Source organism: Sarcophilus harrisii, chromosome 2, assembly GCF_902635505.1.
Source record: "Sarcophilus harrisii chromosome 2, mSarHar1.11, whole genome shotgun sequence".
In the NCBI taxonomy this organism is placed as follows: domain Eukaryota; kingdom Metazoa; phylum Chordata; class Mammalia; order Dasyuromorphia; family Dasyuridae; genus Sarcophilus; species Sarcophilus harrisii.
The window spans coordinates 244,207,806-244,222,594 of record NC_045427.1 but is presented as its reverse complement, the minus strand read 5'-3'; the positions used below and the strand labels follow the sequence as shown (position 1 = coordinate 244,222,594).

Here is a 14,789-nt window from a genome sequence, read left to right as displayed (position 1 = left end):
CTGCTCAGTTTCATAGTTATTCAATTCTAGAACTGGACACTAGCCACCTTTTCTCAAGATAGGAGTAGAAAAAATCTTGGAACAATAATGAGTAATATCTATAAAGCACTTGAGACATACCCTCTCATTTGATCATCATAACAACCATGGGAGATAGATGATGTAGGCGCCAATATCCCTAATTCACAGATGTGAGGCAGCATTGAGGATAGAGAGGATAAAGAGCTGCCTTTGTAATTCCTCCTTGGCACATACAGGCTATATTATCTTGGTCCCCTCAGTGTTCTAGGAAACTCTTGGATTCTAAATCATAGAAATGGCTCATTTAGAAGCTGTCCATGGTGCTGAAACCACTGATCCAGTCCCTATCCTTTAATTAGGAGGAAATCCATCACCACATACTTACTAAGTATCATAGGTGAGATTCAAACCCAGATTTTGAATGATTCCAAGTATAGTGAAGTTTCCACTATACAATGCTCCTCACAATGCAGGAGAAGGCTAATCTAAAATAACATATCAGGGAAATGCCACACTGATGTCACCTATGTCACCATAAGTTCAATGTTTTCCTGTGCCACTTAAAAGTTGTTGTTTTTTTAAATTCAGCCACAAACTTGCTACTAACGTCCAGTCACCTCAAAAATCCATGCTACTGGTCATAGGAGATATCAAAGGAGAGTTCTTGAGAGGGGTAAATTGAGGGGCGGTAGGAGTGAAGGGCTTCCCAGAATAGTTCCTTCTGATAATATGAATAGCAGTCTAGGTTTGTGATAAATTAGTACAAGCCTGTGACTAGCATATATAACTGACCTGTTGTAGTTTGTTTCTTTCAAGACTTGCAGAGACTACATCTTGCTCAGCCATTGCTCTAAGAACACACAACCCTCAGCAAATCCTGTGCCAAATTGTGACTGAGTGGTGACTTAAGCTCTCTGAATATTGTAGTTGGTTCTCAATTATCCATGCTCATGGAATGGACCAAAGATAAAGAAAAACTATTTGTAGTGAGATGGCTAAGAGTTGTTACTGTCATGGGCAGCAGCTGTGTTCCTTATGGAACACCAAAGGGATGAAATTTCATGGACCAGATCACAGACACTAAGAAGTTTCTATTTCTCAAGGTAGGTTTAATCAGCTCCATTTTGTGGGCCCACTTTTAGCATTGACAGTCTTACTGGATGGTGACTGTATTCCAATCATTGAAATCTCTGATTTCTGAAATACAGTGTGCCACCAACAGCTATCTCCACCACTGGACTGGCAGTCAGGACACCTGGTTTTTGGTTTTGGCTTTCCTTATTACCTGTAATCCTGAGCACACAACACTTAGAATAGTGCTTAACATGTTTTTGAATAGGAACCTTTGGACCTTGTTTTTTCTTTAAATTTATAAAGCTAGAAATTTGTACTACATGATTTCTAATGTCCTTTACAATGACAAAATCTATGATCTTTATGACTAGATCTTATCTAAAGTTCTTTTTCTAGCTTTGACATTCTATATTCTAAGTTCTTTTTCAGCTATGTTTTAAGGCCCCTTCCAATTCTGACTTTCTTTAGTCCATAATCATATAAATTGGGGCCAAGCTCCCTGGTCTACCTGTATCTAGCTTTCAAATTAGTGCCCATTGTGGTGAATCTGAATAATTCAAAATGCTGGCCCCAAGAGCAGCTCTGCTATTAGAATTTTGTCTATTAGCTGTGTGGAAAGATCAATAATAGTGTTTTGATGGATTTGGCTTTTCCAAAAAGATCTTTTTTTTTGTAGAGGCTAGAGCTTTTCATTTCAGCCCAGCTCAGGCTGGGGTGGGAATAGAAAAGTGGTCTGAAAAAAATCATTGCAAGGATGTTATTCATATCATGTGATCATCATGGGGCTGAAGAGCAAACCCAAATATTAGTCAATGAGTCAAAGGTTGTTAGGGGATTTGCTAATCCCCTTTTAGAATCAGTCACTGAGCATTTACAGATGAAGAAGGTCTAGGGGCAGAGGTCACACAGGTATTACATGAACAGAGTAATGAGGGCAGGATTGAGCTTGGTATATGAATGTGTGTACATGTACATGAATATGTATGTGTATTATGTGAGAGAGACAAAGATAGAGAGAGAGACAAAGATGGTGAGAGAGACAGAGACAGAAACATAAAGAGAGAGAAACACACACACAGAGCAGACAGGCCTAAGCATATGTAATATGCTCTCTCATTTTCTCACTACCCAGTCAGAGAGATGATACTGGGAGACATATAAGAGTAAAATGAATTCCAGCTTAGTATTAGCATCAATCCCCTCCATTAGACCAAGGTCACTTAGACCCTCTTCCTGCTGTCTTCTCAGGGATGATCAGAGAAGCAGGATCAAGCACAGAATCTCTAGGCCAGCTAGATGGCTCCAGAGGCTTGGACAGGCTTGCTTGAAGTCTTTACCTTTTCCAGTACCACTCTGCAAAACAGAGGATTGCACACCCCAGGGAAACTGGGCTGGTTGCTAGCAATATTCTCCTTATTTCAGGTTTCTATGGCCACTTCCTTTCTGTCTTCTTTTTTTAAGCTTTCCTTTCCTTTCCTTGTCCCTCCATTTCTCCTCCCTTTTCCTTCTATCTCCTGTCTTTCTCATTGTCTCTTCTCCTTCTCTATTTCTTCCTGCCCCCTTTGGTTGTCTGGCCCTTCAATGGAATTTGTAATTGGAAGAGGACCCATAACTCCTTTTCACCATTTCTCTTACCCCATTTCTCCATCTCAGACCACCTAGGAACATGGGATCTAGATTCTTTAGTTTTTTCATCTGTAAAAGTAAAGGGATCGAACTAGAGGAGATCTTCATAAAAATCTCTAAGTCAGATTTATGATGATAAAAGTATTGTTTTAAATAGATAAAATTGTTTATTTAATATTCAGGAACCACAGAGTGGCAATCCTTATTGTCATGGCTTCTCATGTTTGTCAGCATCTGACAAAGTGGACCATCCTTGGCCACCAGAACAAGTTATAAAAATGGTACAAAATTGACCTTTGATAGAAAATGTGTAGCTAGGCTCCCTTTCCTTCTTGATAAATCTATTGCCCTTAGAAGAGCCTTAGGGAAAGCAGTAGTAAGGGAGCTGTTTTCTGATTTTTTTATCTCCTCTTACCTATGAATTTTTTGTCAAATAATTTCATTTCTCTGAGTCCCAGTTGTTTCCCTCAAGTAGAAATATTATTATCTGCCCTGCCTACAATACCAGGTCATTTTTTAGTGGGGGAGAGGAGGGGAAGTATGAGGGGAATCAGACTTGTGATTTTACTGGTGTGGAGAACTCTGGGTACAGAGACTCACTTGACCAGTATAGATAGCAACCACCTTGGACATTAAGAGGTTAAATAAATTACTTAGGGTCAAACTGTTAGGACACATCAGAAGTGAGTCTTCTTATCTCAGGCCAGCTGTCTGTTCCTTATACCATTAGACTGTCTCCCCACTGGGCTGTTGCCAGGGTCAAATAGGATAATGTATGTGAATATGTTTTAGAAAGTATAAAATGATATGCAAATATGAAATATCATATAGTCACTTTGCATTGGCAGAAATGGAGAGCTAGCTATCCAGTACTATCAGAGCAGCATGGAGTTCAAAGTCTCCATGAATTGTTTCTGCAAAATATTCCCCTGCTTGTATTGTCCAGCTAGGAGAAGGATCATTAGTTTGCAGATCTGACCTTGAAGGGGTTCAGAGGCCAACTAATCTAACTCTTCATTTTATAGATGATAAATCTGGGACCCAGGGAGTGTACAGAATCAACATAACTTATCCAATGTCTTACAATTTTCTAGGCAACATTTGAGCACAAATCCTTTGAGTCCAGAATTTGATCTCTTTCTACTGCATCAGTGGAACTGTGAACTTGGTGTCCTAATCATAAAGCCTGATTTTTATATGTGTATACTTCATCTTAGGCTAAAAAGTGACTTCTGGTAAGAGGCAGCTGCCTCATTCTTTCTGTCCAAGGATTCTAACATACTAACACTTTATGCAGATGCACGTTTCACTTTCCAAAGAACTTTCTCATCTAATTTTCACATCATTTCCAGGTTGGCATTTATTTCAGCACTTTTAGAATCTGTGGTTTCTCTGCTGTGCAATGTTCTCTCCACTGAAGCAGATCACAGCCCCTTTAGATTATCTCTGTGAATTGTCATGGCCCAGAAAATTTATTACTCAATGACCATCTTTCCAATGAGGAGTTCCAAACTTAATCAGGCTGGTCCTCAGATGTCAATGATGCATCTTGGTAGGAGTTTCCAGAGTTTAAGTTTCACTGGCATGGACTTTCAGGACATTAGGTCATTTCTGTGTTGTGATGAGGCATCAGAGAAGGATTTTAATGGAGCACCAAGTAGGTAGCATAAATGTTATCATATCCATTTTACAATATGATATGGAAATTGGGGCTTGGAGAGGTTGTGATTCACTTAACATATCACCTCCACTGAGTCACAAAGCTAGACTTCAAATTCTTCATTATAAATCTACTAGATGATTTATTATTTTGTAGAAACTTTGAGGTTGGATTAACTCAGGTCTCAGATGAGGTAGAGAAAGAAAGGGCACCAAGAGGACTGAGAGAAGATCTCATTGTCAATTATGAACAATTTCAGCCAATGTAATGGAATATAATTTGTGAAGAAGAGAAATTATGAAAATAAACATTCTCCTCTAGCTGGAATCCCTGACATCATAGCCCTCTGGGATCTATGCCCTACCCACCAGCCCTCAGATTTGGTGCAGCATTTTCAGTTGGCAGAAACTACATTGTGTCCCCAGCACTTTCTGTCAGTCACACCCATGGCTGTTATGACAGAAAATAGCCTGCAGATAGTAAATAATTTAATTAAGTTGCATTAACAATGCCCCAGTCTGACTTCATTTTATTTATATATGCACAGCTATTTAGTGTATTTAAGTACCCCTTGATGTTACATTGGGCAAAAAAACTTATGTCCAAACAGTATATCTCTGGTGAATTTGTCTAATATTGTATAAATGGATCAGCTTGTATGTGAACATGGGTTCATATGGGAATGAAAATGTGGGTTGATGAATGAGCACATGTGAGTCTTAGCATGTGTCAATATGTGATTTTGTGTTTGGATTAGCATATGAACATTACATGAGTGTGAGTGAGCATTTAATTATGAATGAGGAGCCAAAAAGTAAATTGGCTGAAATGCTGAGCCTAAAGTAGGAAAGATCTAGTTTAAAAACCACCTCAGGGATTTACTGTATAATCATTGGCAATTCATTAAACCTTTCTTTTCCTCAGTTTCCCTATCATAAAATGAAGGGGATGGACCAATTATGGTTCTATGTGTATGTAACTATGAGTGTAAAGTAATTAGGATATTCTAGCATATGAATGTTAATTTGGTGTATGTGAATGTGTGCATGTCAGAATATGTTAGTTTATCAGTTTTAGTGACTGTATAAATGTGTGTATCTGAGTCTGTGAATGTCTCTGTATATGTCATAGATTCCAGGTTTATGCTACAATATGTTTTTAAGCACTAGAATGAATCTTAGTTTTTGCCATCTGTGCCAGGGAATGCATTTTTACTAGAGCAAAAGAAATCTCCAGGAATAAATAGCTGGAGAATGAAGTCCAGAATGTGCAATACAAGAAGTGGACTCTGTACATTCTCCCAAGCAATGCACCATAGATATTTTATCCCTATTGTTCATTCCTTATGTGTGGGCTTCCAGAGGAGCAGCCCCATTCTAGTCCTCCATCGGTCTGTCCTATCTATCTCCTGTTCCCCAAGTAATTTCAGCGATTTTAACTAGAAGTGTTGAAAAGTCACTCCGAGGAATGATAGGAAATTGGACAAAGGAGAAAAGAAATCATGACTTTCAAATGGGAGAGTATTTTTATTACAAATGAAACAAAAAGAAAAGCAAATCAGATTTTCAACAAAGATCCCAAATTTCCCAATGAAGATGTGGGTAAAGATTTCTTTTACTAGTAGAAACTAAGTGTATGTTGTTATTGTTATTGTTGTTTAAGTGTTTCTTTAATACCGTAAGATACTAGGAACGTTGACTCATATATAGCCTTTCCCCTCAGATGGGGGAAGGCCTTTTGGTTATGGGAAAATAAGATCTTCCCCTGTTATAGAAGAATGTAGATCTTTTTCTGCCCTCCTTTTAATCTAATGTAATTGTGAGGATGATTGAATACATCAGTCCAATCATCCCAACTTAGATAAACTGAGGCCTAGAGGAAACCTTAGTTTAGGAAGACCAAGGTCACCCATTGCATCCTGGGTCTTTGCCACTCATCTTGGCTTTTGTCTTGCTATTGGATTTCAATGACTCTGAAGGACAGAATCAGACTAATGACTTTGCTGAGTTTTGCCTCACTTAAATCCAATTCACTCATAAGTCACCCTTGTGATGTTATTGGCCCCCTTTTAAAAAAAAGAAAAGGACAAACAACCACAAATACATGTAATGGCACTGAAAGAAGACAGTGTTAGCTTATAGAAGTTGTTAAGGTTCTCAGCTTTGAGCTAAGTAAAGACTTGACTTTATACAAACTAGGTTCAAACTTGTGATTCTAATGAATCACTCTGGCACATGTTCCTACCCAGGTTTGCCTTGGAAACATAATAATTTGATTGATCTCCCATCCCTAAGATCCCCCCTCAAGACATCAAAATATGTATAGGATTCTACATTTGTGAGTACCCAGAGTTCTCAAGTCATTTATAAGCACTCAAGTTAATTTTGTAAGATACAGGACAGTCAATCAATTTTCTTTAATCCATAGAAAATGTAAAATACTCAAAGGACTCACAGAAGCCCATAACCACCAAGACAACTCTTCTTCCCTCTAGGGATTAATATAGTTCACCAAACTAAGCACTACCTTTTAGTCAACATATCTGTAGAAAATAAATGTCCAAATAGCCTCTCATCTTTGGTGTTCCAATCTCCATTTCTGCCATGTCCTCTAGGTAACTATGAATCCTACCAGACCTTAATGTTTGGGAATTTCCCCAAAAGGAATTTCTTTCTGGAGTTGCTAAGAGTCATTCACTCTCACTGTAGGTTATGTAGGAGAAGAGATTAATCAAATGATTAGATTTCTAGGAACAACCCAGGTTAGGAGCTAGAGTAATTTATTAGAATCACAAGGTTGAGCCTAAATGACTGTAGTAGTAAAAGGTAAGATCCACATTTGATCCTCTTCATTCTGGCTTAGGTTCTTGTTGCTCCTACTACTACATGTTTGTTCATTTCTTTTCTCTTGTAGAGACTCTGCCCAGAAACTCAGTTTTATCCAGGAAATCCCCATTTCTCTCTCCTGGAGGATTTGTCCAAGAACATTTGACACCCTCGCACTACATCTAGCAGCTCCTATTTCTCAATCACTGTGGTTTGATCCTTTGGGAGTATGTGGTTTTCTCCTCAGGGAACTCTTTCAGCACTCTGCCACTACCTTTTCATGGCTGAAATATCTGGGGCTAAGAATTCCTATCACTGCTTCTTCATGGAAGGCAGCCATAAATGGTCAGTGGTAAGAGATCTCAGCCTCAGATAGTTCAGCCATGAAGAAGGTTTTCCTGGGCACTGCCTGGATTCTCAAGTTTCATTTCTTGCCCCTTCTCAGGGACATTCTTTGTGTGTCTATCTCTCAGGTCTGGTCTTGATAGGAAAGGTCAAATAAGAAAATATATTTCCCTCCCTTCTTTGTATATATGAGGTACTATGGGTAGAGAAAATTGCACACAGTGTCAGACTCAATTTAATGTGTTGGATAGTTTTGTTCAATTAAATGTGTATTAGCCTTTTAAGTTTTCTTATAAGGGATAACTAGCTAGATAGGATAACAAGGAAGAAATATATTTAGAAATGAAGTTCATATAAAAAATGAGAATCTCTTAAAGAACAACAATTAGAAGCAAGGAGAAGTGGAGGGAGAAGGACAGATGATTATTTAAGAGCACGAAGTGAGAAATTACAGTTATCATGCAAAAAGTGCAGATTTTCATACATACAAATTATCAGTCGAGAATTTCTAGCTGAAGTTTCTCTATTTGGTCTATATCCCAAAGAGATCATGAAAAAGGGAAAAGGACTAAATTGTGAAAAAATGTTTGTATCAACCCTTTTTGTAGTAGCAAGGAACTGGAAACTGGAAGAGTCCATTGGTTGGGGAATGGCTAAATAAGTTATGCTGTATGAATATAGTAGAATATTATTGTTATATGAGAAACAATCAGAAAGGCCTGGGAAAACTTACATGAACCAATGCTAAGTGAAGTGATTAGAACCATGAAAACATTGTACACAGCAATAACAAGATTATGTGATGATCAACTTTGATGGACTTGGCTTTTTTCAACAATGAGATTATTCAGGCCAATTCCAATAGACATGTAATGGAGAGAACCATCTGCATCCAGAGAGAGGACTGTAGGGACTGAATGTGTATCACAACATAGTATTTTCACCTTTTTTGTTATTGTTGTTGTATGCTTACTTGTGTTTTTTGTTTCTCATTTTTTCCCTTTTGATCTTATTTTTTTCATGCAGCATGATAAATGTAGGAATGTTTAAAAGAATTGTGCGCTTTTAACCTATATTAGATTACTTGCTCTTTAGGAAAGGAGGGGTTGTGGGGAGAGAGGGATAAAAATTTGGAATACAACATTTTCAGGGGTAAATGTTGAAAACTATCCTTGCATGTATTTTGAAAAATAAAAAGATATTATTATTATTAAAAAGAAATTCTGAGTAAGAATAAGAACAATTTTACTTTTACTTCCTGGAGTACCAAACCAAGAAATAGTAAAGACAACCCTTGTTCTGCAAGGTTGAAAAAAATCCTTTTTCTAGTGGTCTGAATGGGAAGATCCAGAAGGATAGGTCTTGACAATGGGAAAGGCATCTAAATTTAATACAGAGATTTCTTCACCAAACATGAGATTTCCAATATGATGATTAAATAAAAGAGCAAAATCCAAGTTCTATATGGGCTTGCCAAAGCCTTTCTTAGAGGTCTTTATTTGAAGGATTTATAGAATTTCCTCAGGGTAATACACCGACACTTACTCTCTCTTCTCTGAGACCCTGCTACCACCAAATGAATGTTTGCTGAGGGTGGCATAGGTGCCTGTTGTGCGGTCACATAGCCCCACTTTACATCTGTCCCTTAGTAGGCTTCTGGCATTTTTGTTGCTGATTTTATAGTGGAGGAAAATGTGGGAAATCAAATGATTTAATAAGGTTCTTCCACTGCTCTGTAGAAAAATATTTAGTTTGTTTCTTCTGTCTCCTTGCCTTTAATAGGATGAAAAGAATCAAATGATGACCACTAATGTGTGGGTGAAGCAGGTGAGTGTATCAAAAGGGCTGAGTCCTTTTTCCTCCATTCATTATCCTCTTTTCCTCCTTCTTTTCTTCTCCACTTCTAATCATTTTTTTCTTTTATTGTGTTTGATTCTGGGCACATGGGTGCTTTCAGGAATGGCAAGATTACAAGCTTCGCTGGGACCCAATGGACTATGAAAATGTGACCTCAATCCGTATCCCCTCAGAGCTCATTTGGAGACCTGACATTGTTCTCTACAACAAGTGAGTTTCTTCCCTATAATGACTCCTTCTACCTCCCCTCCTGATGCCAGAGAAGGTATTTTTGCAGCTTCTATATTTGTCCTAGGGTGCTGCATGGTGCCCTATTGTGTCTCTGGGTGTGATCTTGGGCAAGTAATCTTTACTTTTGGGTCTCAGTTTTCTCATTTATCTAATAAGGAGGTTATCCTGGATGACTCTGTTATCCTTTTCAGCTAAACCATTCTTTGAGTCTATAGGGAACAGAGAATAATCTTGTGATTCCATTGGTATAGGGAAATCTTGAGTGAAAAAATTTTCTCAACAAATATAAGTTGGTACCCTCTCTGCAATTATAATTGTAAGAGTTATTTACAGCATTGAGAAGTTAAATAGTAAAGATGTATAAGGAGCAGGATTTGAATCTAAGTCTTCCTGGCTTCGAGGTCAACTCTCTATCCACGAGGTAATACTGTCTTTTCATGTCTATGGATCTAGTATTTAGTCTGTTACAGCATAAACACTTGCTTTCTGTGCCATTGAGTGTCACTTAATTTCTCTAGATCTGTTTTTTCACCCATAAAATAACTTTGTTGTTCAGTTGTGTTTGATTTTTTTGTGACCCTGTGGACCAACTATTCATGAGGTTTTCTTGGCAGATACTGCAGAATGTTTTGCCAGTTTTATGCAGGCAGAAGTTAAGTGACTTGCCAGAGTCACACAACTAGTAAGTGTCTGAAATCACATTTGAACTGTGGTCTTTCTGATTCCAGTACCAGTACTCTATTCATTGTGCCATTTATGCCTTATAAAATGACAAGATGACCTCCAAAGTTCCTTCAAATTCTAAATCTATGCTTCTAAGAAATTATTTAGAATGATCTTAAATCCAAAAGACTTTTGCAGGGACTTTCCCAGAAGACACACCTTCAGAATTTGGTTATGTGCAACATTTTGTCCCTCTCATATAAAGAGAGACTGTCTAACCTATCCCAGTCAAGTTTATTGTTCATTAGAAATGGACCTTTCCTTGTATAAAGCAAACATGAAAATCCAAATTTATATCAGAGATAAATGAGCTGGTATCATTAACTACTTCATTTTATTTAAGGTTTCATTCTTAGGCAAAATCTAGTGGAGATTTCCCTAATGAATTTAAAATAGAATTTAATTTATAGATAATTCTTCAAATATGAAAATATATGTAAATTGAGACCTATTTGGAGAACATATTTAGATATTTCAGTTCTCCACAGACAAATCCAAATGGCTTCAATTTGGTTTGAAGCCCCTTCTGACAAGTTTGGTGTGAAAGGCAAATCTCAAACATGAAAGTATTTTAGAATCCTTAGCTCCCCCATAAGTTCTGCTCAAGTGCCATCTCTTAAAATAGGTTTTCCTCATCCTCACAGTTTTTAGTGCCCTGTACCTGTGATGTATATTTTCTTTGTATTCCACATTGATTTAAGTGTATTTAGGATTGCCTGTGCCCAGAACAAAATGGAAGATCCTTTTTTATCCCTAGCCCCTACCTTTCTCTTGCATACAGCAGGCACTTAATAAAACACTATGACTGCCTGAATGATTAGAAGATATCATTTCAGGCTAACTACCAAATTGTATGACATCTTTATATATTGCTTTATTTGCTGTTTCTAGCTTTTTAAAAATTTATATCATTTCAATAATCAGCATGGGTATCATATTCTGAGTACGCAGTGAGTTCCATTTTCATTTCAACACACCAATTATGTTTGTCTTTTGCTGGGAAAGGAGAAGGTAACCCCAAAGATATACAGAAATATGCATAGGTAGAGGTGATAAAGAGCTCCTGATAATAGGAACGAACTATTGCTTTCCTTAGCAGTACTTCCTGTCTCCTTCTGGTTGATTTTGAAGTCTCTTCTCTGGGGCAAAAGAAAGACACAGCTCGGCAGATGTCATCACAAACTCCTAGCTAACTAGGGTCCCAAAGGAAATAAAAAAGTTGCCTCCTTTCTGCCCAGTTTGTTCAGGGCTCCTGAGAAGTTGAGAAAAAAAATCTGATAATTTAGAGATCTTTTTTTTCCGTCCTTTTCAATTGGAATTTGCCTAAATTCTCAAGAGATTAGCTATTCCAAGTCTCTTCTCTCCTCCTTCCTCTTCCCTTCATGTAACTGAGGGAATCAGCCAATTTCTCTCTATCTACTGTTCTTTTTACCTTTACCCTCAGTGGTCATTTTCTAATATGTGTGAGAATGGGGACTAGTTCTTGAGGGAAAATCTGCAATGGTTATTTCATTTTTTTTCTTCTCCATATGGAAGGCACCAATTAGTCACTCCTTAGTGCCAGCTAAATCAAATGTAATGCATTCACCACCCAGATGTTAATACTCAGATTCCAAGACCCAGACCCAGCTGTCTGGGCCCAGCAGAAGTTTTCCTGCAGTGCTTACAAATAAAATAAATGGGTTTATTCCTTCCCTTCTTGTTTCTAACCATCTGTCCACAAAAGACTCATAGTATTCAGTCAAATGCCAGGCCTAATCTCTAAAAAATATCCTGAGGGAATATGCTTTCCCTAAAAATGATTCTATTTGATTGGGTTTATCTCTAGATTTAATGTATTTTTATATTACCACCTGAGGAAGAAACCTTATTAATGTTGAATGTTGTGTTATTTTAATATTATTTTAATTGGGATGTGTTAAGGAATAGCTCTGGTCATTAAAGGATATGGAAGGTATTATTGTTGATGTTTTCACCCCCTTATATATTATGTGCAACTAATGACCTCCAAATTGATTTGGATTTTGGACTACCTAGATTTGACTTTCCAAATTTACCATTTCCTACCAGGGACAGATTCATTCCAGAGGGATGGCAAGTTGGATTCAGACAATATATGTGATTGTCAATATTCAGTTGGAGAGCAAGAGTAAATTAATATTCTGGGGGAGGAATTAGGATTCTACTGGGTTTGGCTGAGCTGGAGAGATAAGCAGCTTTGGGAATCTGTAAATAGTCTCTACCAGATCTGAGAGAACAAGGAAGTATGTGAAAAGCCTGGGCTTTTCCCAAACCTCCCTTGTCACTAGGGGAATCAGAGGTGTTTAACTGTGGGTTTCTATCCTGGCTCCTCTGTAAAGCTACTTTCTATAGAGATTGGTATCTACGCCAAAGTGACCATTCTCTAAATTCTCATTCCACAGCCTAGATAGAACACAAGCAGCTCAGCAGGCATCTTGCCAGTTAGAATGAATCCTTTGGAATTGGCAACAAAGACTGGAATCTAGCCAAACCGAGACAAGCTGAGGCTTGAGGGGGAAATGGCAGCTTGTGGTTCTGGACACTAATTTCCAAAAAAATCGCAGGTGATCTGTGTGGGCTTGTGTGCCTTCAGCCATAAAACTGAGTATTCAACTCACAGTCTTTTTTTTTTTTTTGAAAAACAAAGGGAGAGAGATGTCATAGATAATCAAAAAGTCATTTCAAAGACAAATAGAAATAGCTTTTTGATTATTCATGGCATCTTTCTCCCTATGTTTTAAAAAAATGGCTATATATATATATAATTACAAATATATATGTTCATTAAGTGATATGAAAATGACAGAAAATTCATTCAAGACAATAAATGCTGAGGAAGACACAAAAGAATAAGTATTTATTAAGAGCTTTCTATATACTAGGTACTATACTTAGTACTTTATAAATGTTTCATTTGATCTTCACTACAACCCTGAGAGCTAGATCCTATTATAAACTGAGACACACAAGAGTCAATTTGCTTGACCAGAATCACACAGTTAATGAGTATCTGAAGCTATGTTTGAACTCAAATCTTTCAGACTCCAGACCAGTTCTTTATCCTCTGTGTTACCTAGATGCAAAAGATGGCTAAGACTCAGTTTCTGCCCTTAACAGGTCTAACAAGGGAAGCTAAAGTAAGCTGATATGTAATGACAATAAAAGATAATATGTTTCATCAGGAAAAGAAAATATATTATTTGGAACATTAGATACAATGTAAAGAGATACAATAAATGTGACAATAATTTCAAGATGGAAAGGATTATTGTAGCTAGAGCTGTAGCAGAAGCTTTACCAAGATGATAGAACTTGTAACAGTACCAAAAGACGGGGAAGATGTTCCTGGCAAGCAAACTAAGTCCTGGCAATGGGAATTTGCAATGCATATGAAGGGGAGAATGAGGAAACCACTCGGGTAAATAGGAATATAGGCTATGTGGGGAATGAAGCCAGGAAGAGAAGGTGGGGCGTAGTTTTGAAAGCCATATGGCTATAACATTTCTTTCTTTAAAAAAAAAATTTGCAAGGTGATTGGGGTTAAGTGACTTTTCTAAAGTCACACAGCTAGTAAGTATTATTTAATGACTGAGACCAAATTTGCAGTCAGGTTTCCTGACTTCATGGCTGGTGCTCTATCCATTATGTCATCTAGCTGCCCCATAACATTTCAAATATGAAACAAACAAGCAAGCAAATATCCTTTTTTGAATGAATTTTAAATGATTTAAAAAATAATTTGTTTTTCTTCCCAGTTTCTCTGTTTCTTTAAATAAACAGGAATCAAACTTTCCATAATATACCATGACCTTCTTATGCTCTAGGAGGAGGATAAAACCAAAACACCAATAACATGACACAAAACAATGTATGACAAGAGAACAGAAGAAATATAACAGTGCTGGGTGAGGCCTGGGAGGATGAAAGTTGTTGCTAAAGGGTTGGGGTGAGATTTCAAGAACTTTCATAGAGAAGGTAGCATTTAAACTGGATTTTAAAGGATTGGGAGAGGCTGGGATGAAATTCTAGACACAGGAAATAGCAAAAGCATGGAGTTGGGAAAGTGAAAAGTATAAATAATCTAGTTTGGCTGAATCTCAGAGTATTGGAAAGGAAATATAATGAAATTCAATTCCATTAGATGAATATTTATTGAGTGCCTACTATGTATAGTATGCTAGGGGCTAAAAATGAAACAGTCTCCGACTTTAAAGAGCTTTTATTCTGCCCTGGGTTGCAAAATATATACATATAAGTAAATAAAGCATAATTTGAGAAAGGAAGGAAGCACTGATAATTGGGGGAAATTAAGAAAGATTTGCATAGAAGGTAACACCTGAGCATATCATTAAAGAAAGCTAGGTATTCAAGGAGGCAGAAGAGATAGGATACAGAATGTGAAGTTT

General features: G+C 37.3%; 1 protein-coding gene across 1 annotated transcript in view; it reads left to right on the top strand.

Moving 5' to 3' along the window:
• The window catches only part of CHRNA4 (cholinergic receptor nicotinic alpha 4 subunit), a 59,867-nt gene that overhangs the window by 2,885 nt on the left and 42,193 nt on the right, over positions 1–14,789 (top strand). The window contains exons 3-4 of the mRNA XM_003757603.4: positions 9,334–9,378; positions 9,509–9,618. Of these exons, the coding sequence (XP_003757651.3) occupies positions 9,334–9,378; positions 9,509–9,618 (155 nt within the window). The remainder of the gene's footprint in view (positions 1–9,333; positions 9,379–9,508; positions 9,619–14,789) is intronic.